The sequence below is a fragment of the Physeter macrocephalus genome, chromosome 6 (assembly GCF_002837175.3).
Source record: "Physeter macrocephalus isolate SW-GA chromosome 6, ASM283717v5, whole genome shotgun sequence".
Lineage (NCBI taxonomy): Eukaryota > Metazoa > Chordata > Mammalia > Artiodactyla > Physeteridae > Physeter > Physeter macrocephalus.
In genome coordinates this window covers 64,663,007-64,670,264 of record NC_041219.1, presented here as the reverse complement: position 1 = coordinate 64,670,264, position 7,258 = coordinate 64,663,007, and the positions used below count along the sequence as shown (strand labels likewise).

Sequence of the window (7,258 nt, the reverse complement as noted above, 5' to 3'; positions counted from 1 at the left end):
GCTCTGCAACGGGAGAGGCCACAACAGTGAGAGGCCCGCGTACCACAAAAAAAAAAAAAAAAAAAAAAAAAAAAAATGGAGGTGAAAACTAACATGGAGAAGCCATTTTTCCCTAATCAAATTGAACCCCCCCAAAATTGATGATTTGATCATGTGATAACAGGAATTTCAAGAGGGAGATCACAACTGGGTTATTCCGTAACATTGGGTAAGTCACTTAGCCTCAACAAACCTGTTTCTTCTTCTTTTTCTTTTTTTTGAAAAATCAGAATTAAAAAAAAAAAAATCTATCCTCTGACATCACAAAGTTTTTCCAAGGTCAAACAATGTAGTATGCAAAAATGTTTTGCAAACTATAAATAGCTTAGCAAAAGTATGGAATTGAGTGATAATAATTAGACAAGGAAAGTCTTCAAGTTTGGTCCCTGCAAGACGGAAGTGAGAAGGCGGCTCCACCGTCTTTTTGTTGGTTTGTTTTTTTTTTTTTTTGCGGTACGCGGGCCTCTCACTGTTGTGGCCTCTCCCGTTGCGGAGCACAGGCTCCGGACGCGCAGGCCCAGCGGCCTCGGCTCACGGGCCCAGCCGCTCCGCGGCATGTGGGATCTTCGCGGACCGGGGCACGAACCCGTGTCCCCTGCATCGGCAGGCGGACTCCCAACCACTGCGCCACCAGGGAAGCCCTGCTTTTGGTTTTGATTGAGGTCTGTGTTGATTTACAATGTCGTGTTGGTTTCAGGAGTACAGCGAAGTGATTTCAACATTTCTTTGTCACTCTCTCCTCCCTCCTTGCCACTTGTGCTGCATTACTCAGCTCACACCCGTCCCCAGCCTCTCACCTATGTGTGTGGCAAAGGAGGCTCCACGCCGCTGAAGGAGAAATGCGAGAAATAAAAGGGATTTAAAAGGAAAAAGCGAAGTAGAAAAGGAAAAGAGAGGTTATGTTCTCCTCTAACTACAATAACGTTCTTCTTAAAACGTTTTCTTTAACAGGCTTCCGAGATGTCTGAGATCATTGCGGTTTCTCTCACTCTGTTGATTAAGAACAAATAACCCTTGTGAACGGTGGTTTTTCTCTGGGGGTGGGACTGCAAACATCTTTAGTGTCTCACATCAGGTATTTCTGAATTGTTTTAACTTTGTTAAAATGGACACGATTTGCTTGTACGTTCTCTGAGATGTAGTTCAAGTCTGAGGGGAAAAAAACTAGGACTTTGGATTCATTAAAAACGTACACTGAGGGTAATATTTACATTTAGGAAAATCGTATTACCTCCAGAATTGCCATGATTAATATTTTAATAAGACAATTGCATAACGAGGCTATGTTCAGAGGAAAAACCTTATTTCTGATGTGGTTTGGTGAGTTAGTGGTCTATACATATTTATTCCTTTTTTTTTCCCTCTGTCTATAGGCTCTGCTTTGTTATCTGTGGCTGCTTTTCCCTTGGAGGGTTTCTACAGAGGCACTCACCATATGATTAACAACATACCAAAAAAGGAACAGACCAGGCTGTTCACGTAGCACTGGTGGCCATCTGCCTCGGCACAGGAGGAATAAGGGCCATCGTCTGTCCACTGGGTGCTTACAGCCTTCAGGAGTATGGATCCCAGAAACAAATGTCCTTTTTTGACAGGTAAGTAGCGCTGGCTAGGAGAGAAAACAGGCATTCTCCGGAACAGACATCCCCCCCCTTTGGGCATTTCTCATTGTTTGCTCTCTGGTCCCGTTCTGATGATGGTTGTTCAGTCTTTGTCATTGATTGGGCTGGGTGACAATGGGACAATACTTTTGACAATGATTCAGCCAGTAGTCTGGGAGCCTATGAGTCAGGTACAGACCAACACAGTTTACCAGCACCTTCTTGAAACACACTGATGACTTTATCCTCCAAGTAAACAAGTGTGAGATGGCCTGTCATATTGAATAGAATGTGGCTTTGTAGCCAAACAGGCCTTGGTGGAAATCTCAATTCTACTTCACACAGTTGCCTGACCTTGGTCAAGTCATTTCTTCTTTATGAGTTTAACCATTTCTGAAGGGTTATAAAAATACCTCTTCCTGGGTTTTATTAGAGGTAATAATATGTGTATTACTGGCAGAGAATGTGGCACATAGTGGTAATCAATAAGCAGTAGACATTATTAGTTATGTCTACATTGTAATAGACTAACACGGCCGAGATTATAAATTCAGAGAGAAGATGAAAAGGATGGAAGAAGTATTTTACAATTCATTAGAACATCAACCAGCATCTCTATTTAACATCCACTTCACCCCCAGCACCTGAAAGAATTTGTATTCCATGGAAATCAAACTACATTTCTATATATCTTTGTCTCTCTTAGTGAGTTCTTATACAGTTTTATGTGTTTTCAAGGAACCAATTTTTATTATCAAATGCAAATTCAAGGAAAAATTGAGATTTTGATCTTAAGATAGAGTATTTCAGCGTTTAGTAGAGAATTCTGTTGTTGTTATTGGCATTCACCAGTTGATGTCAAATATATAGGAGATATATTGTCTTTTGCTTCCTCTTCTCTGTGAAATGGGTTAGCATCATTTTTCTAAAATATTCTGCCATTCCATCAATGTTAGCAATGGATAAAAGCAATGCACAGACAGCATCAAACAAAATGTTTAAAGAAAATTCATATTAAAAAGATTAAATGAGAAAAATTTAGAATAAATATTATCTAGGTACATATAGCTATCTAAGACAGTTCCTTTTTCTTTCTGTCTTTCTTTTCTTCTTTCTTTTTTTTCCTTCTTTCTTTCCTTCTTCCCACCCCATCCCCCGATTATATTAATATTACAAAGCACTCAGGCCTATTTTGGATTAAGTCCAAACGTCAGAGAATAATGCAATTTTACCAAAGGTGGAAGGGACTTTTTACTTCCTTACAGCAAATTCTGCCTCCTTGACCTGCCCCAAGGAGAAAGAAAAATCCTTCTTTTTTATTCTATTCGGAGGTTTTAATCCTTAATTAGCAACATCATTTTGATTAAATAAGACTCTGGAGGATTAAGACTAAAGAGCAATCAGTTGTTCTGAAAGATAGCTCTGGAGAATTTATTGTACTGTGGTCTTAGTCATTCAGAGTTGTGGTTAATCAAAGTGACATTTCTCAGTGTTGATTACAAAGGAGACATTATATGAATGAAATATTTCCTTGGGGAAACGGAGGGAACACCCAGTGGGTTCGTGCTTTAAGACATTGCAAAGGCGGGGATGAGGAATGGGGTGAAAATGAATTTCTGTAGCCAGGCCAAATTTAGGATGAACACATTTCGATTTGGTTACTTATTATTTTCTGATTTCATTAAAATCTCTGATAAAGGAATCATGCAATATTTTTTAAAGTTAAGCACCTAGAAATGTGTATAAAGAACCAGGGTGTTATTCTTTAATGTGATAAGAGACTGTAGAAATAATAAGCTCCTTGAAGGCTGAATATGGTTGTTTTTTTTCCTCAGTTCAAATACTAAACTTTTATGAACAGCTGCTTGTTGCGCTTTATAGAAATGACTGTTCATTCTATTCTTGTACGTACCGCAGGAGTTGGTGGCAAGATGGACAGAGCCCCTGCTGGGCGGCCAGAGAGCTGGCAGGATCCTGGCTCTGTCACTTAGGAGTCTTATGGTTTTCAGCAAGTTCCTTCACCTCTCAAAGCACAGAATGGGGATACCTTGGAGGGCTGTTGTGGAGTTTTTACACAAAGTATCCTAGCACAGTAGGCATTCATATCAGGGTAATTATGACTGTTATTATTAAATGACGAATAAGTCATCAGCTAAAATCATCGTCCAACTTCTGGGAAAGAGGAAGGCCATTTAGGAGAAGGTCATCTTTAAAAGGAGCAGCCCATTGATTTATAATCTATTTCTCCAAGTCAAAAATGCCTCTAGAAATTACAAGCTTGGTTAATATAATGAATTTCAGCAGTGTCTTTAAAAAAGCAACACAGCTAACTTTTGACCACTAATCTCTCCCTACAGAAAGACTTATTACTTTTCAAATTTTTGAATTCAAGTCTTTAGTAATATATTCTAATTCAAGTTTCTACTACATATATTTTTCTGGTTTAACGACAGCAGTGGTATGCTTATTAAATCACTTATAAACTGAAAAAAAAAAAAAAAAAAAAGCAACACAGCCCTTGAACCTATAACCACTGGAAGGCTGCATCCAGTTCTGTTTTCAGCATAGATGTCAGATGTTCATAGTTACGGGACCTTAATGAGGTGTGTCATTGCATCTCTACCACCTAAAGCTTCCCAATGATCATGTGAAATAGTATAGACTGGAAGTCTAAAGCACTGAAAGCACCACTTCCGAGTAGAGCTGCCAAATGTAGGTGAGAAAACCCCTCCCAGCCAACATCACCATCTGGTACCGGATCTTCCTCAACTATGTACCTAACTGAAAGAATAAAGCTAAACTCCCTGAAATCAAGAGGCATGATAATCTGCCAACATCTCCTTGTGCCATCGTCCAGATCGGAACCTGGCTCTTTCAGCATTTTCCAAAATCTGACATGTACAATAAGAGTTACCATACTGGCGATCATCTAAGTAAACACACCTGTGCAGAATCTTTTCTGGAAACAAAATGAATGGTGAATAATTAAGTCTGTTCATGACCATAATTTTAAATCCTACCACAATTAATCTTAAATCTTGCTTCCTCGTGTCTCTACTTATTTCACCTGATAATTTGCATCCCATCTGCATATCATAGTCTGTTACTAACCAGTTACCAGAGTGAATTATATATGATTTAAAGGCTCAAATAGTAGATTGGTATAAATTTCTTGAAAAAGTCTAGAGACTGACATATTCCATCCCAGAAATTTGGAATATCTGGTACTCAGTTTGACACTACATAATATCTGTCTCATACGAAAGTGTTCTGATTTTAAAATACTTGCTCAAATTTAATACCTTTTATCTTGGGAAAACACTAGAAGTAAAAAAATTATTATCCCACAGCCTTTTTTCCAAAGCTGTTTTAATATTTACTTGCGTGTTGTTTGAGAGCAGTGATTCTCAATCCTAGACGTCCAAGAAAGCCACCTGAGGACCCTTAAAAAATACTGATGCCTGGGCCCCACCACCACAAGTTCTGATTATGTTGATTTGAGGTGGGCATCAGAGACTAGGATTTTTTTTAAGCTGCCTAAGTAGTCACGTTTGAGAACCACTGCTCTCAAGCAGCATTGCATGATTTTAAGAATCACTTGAGGGCTTTGTTAAAAAACGTTTCCCATGCCCTACCCCCAACCTCCTAGATCAGAATTTCCTGGGAGCACAGCTGGGGAACAAACGTGCATTTTTAGCAAGTGCTTCAGAATTTTGAAAACAGTTCCAGAGACATAAGGAAAGTGGATTCCAAACGTGGTCTAGAAATAGTCTTGAAAAGAAATGGAGCTAGACATTGAGGGAAGCACCTATTTCGTACAAGGATGCTTCCAAAATTTTTGATGATTCCTCACAATTTTTTACCACACTTAGAAATCTACCTGTTTGAGAAAGTCTACCTAATCCTTGAGAAGAGAAACAAAATATGAATTTACATAATTCTGCAGTAGTAAAATCATAATTTCAGCTAACAAAATCAAAACAGTTCATGGAATAGTCTTATTAGTACTCATTAATACAGGCGTATCTCGTGTTATTGCTTTGCTTTATTGTGCTTCACAGTGATAAAATTTTTTAATTTTATAAATTTATAAATTTTTATAAATTTTAAATTTTGTAAAATTTACAGACAGTTTGTGGCAACTCTGTGTCCAGCAAGTCTATCAGTGCCATTTTTCCAAAAGCATTTGCTCACTTCATGTCTCTGTGAAGCATGTGGTAATTCCCACACTATGCAAACTTCATTATTATTATATTTATCAGGGTGATCTGTGATCAGTGATCTTTGATGTTACTACCACCATGCGCTGAAGGTTCAGATGATGGTTAGCATTTTTTGCAATAAAGTATTTTTAATTAAGACATGCACGTTATCTTTTTAGACATAATGCTATTGCACATTTAGTACATTACAATAGAGTGGAAACATAACTTTTATATATACTGGGAAATCAAAAACTTTGTGCAACCTGTTATATCTCGGTGGTCTGGAGCCGGACCCACAGTATCTCTGAGGTATGCTTGCACTCAGAATATCCTCTAGGTTGCATACTGAGGAATAGCTTGTAACTAGCTTTCTAAGAAATCACTAGACCTTCCAAAATTCTATTTTCATAGGCTCTAGCCAAGTTTAACAAATGCTACCCACTCACCCCAATTACAACAGGCCCCTCCTTCATTATCTTGGCCAGAATTGAAAACTTTCAGAAAATACACTCAGAATACCTCTCCAACATATAACCATGTAAACTAAAAAGTATTGAAGAAAGAAAAAAAAAAAAGAGAGAAATTTCTTACATTTCTTACTGATCCTGCAGCCTGCTGCTTTTTTTTAAGCCCTGCTTGGTCGCTTTTAAGCTTGGTAGGTGCATCAGCAGGGACTTATTTTTATCAATAAACACGCAGTGGTTCAAAGATCTTAAACTCAGGAAATGAGAAAATGATACACATGGTTAAAAAAAACAAAATTCAACGGCAGAAATTTGAAGACCTAATGGGCTTTATTAGGCGATTCATGAATTGGACAGTGCCCCATCCAGCAACTACAAGCGTGCTCTGAGGTGTTGTACAAAATGGAAGGTTTTTATAGGAAGAAGGGAAGGGCAAGGGAGCTATTCGCAAAAGAAAAGGCAGCATTATTTTTAGGCCAGGGTATCTTCTTTTGGGGGAGGTGGGGTGGGGAGGGAATGGCAAGGGTTTTACCACATAGATTGCCTTTTCTTCTGGGGGATGGAGAGGGCCCACATGACAGATGACCTCGTTGATGCTGACCAGAAAATTCCAGACTGGTTGATTAAGATTACATTTCTGGAGAAGCTCGAAACTGCAATTAAGTCCTGTATCTAAGCCCAGGTTTGGTATCATGGGCTTTAGCACAAGTGACGCCATTTGGGGCCTGTGGTTTTCCTCTTCAACAACATAAACAACTGTTAAAATTGGGATTTGACAGAAGACGGGGAACAAAGAAAGGGAATGAGAGCAAGTTAAAAGAGTGAGAAAGGCAGGGAGGGCAGGAGAAAGAGAGTGAAGCATTCCCCCCCACCCCAATTTCTTAATTAAAAGTAAACCTTTTGGGCTTCCCTGGTGGCGCAGTGGTTGGGAGTCCGCCTGCCGATGCAG

At 38.9% G+C, this 7,258-nt stretch overlaps 1 protein-coding gene and 1 long non-coding RNA gene across 2 annotated transcripts in view; one reads left to right on the top strand and one right to left on the bottom strand.

Annotated features, from left to right (window-relative positions):
• The window catches only part of SLC15A5 (solute carrier family 15 member 5), an 83,941-nt gene that overhangs the window by 3,601 nt on the left and 73,082 nt on the right, over positions 1-7,258 (top strand). The window contains 2 exon segments of the mRNA XM_007100395.2: positions 1,413-1,514; positions 1,517-1,634. Coding sequence (XP_007100457.2) covers positions 1,413-1,514; positions 1,517-1,634 — 220 coding nt within the window.
• The window catches only part of LOC102990584 (uncharacterized), a 70,483-nt gene that overhangs the window by 19,404 nt on the left and 43,821 nt on the right, over positions 1-7,258 (bottom strand). The window lies entirely within an intron of this gene.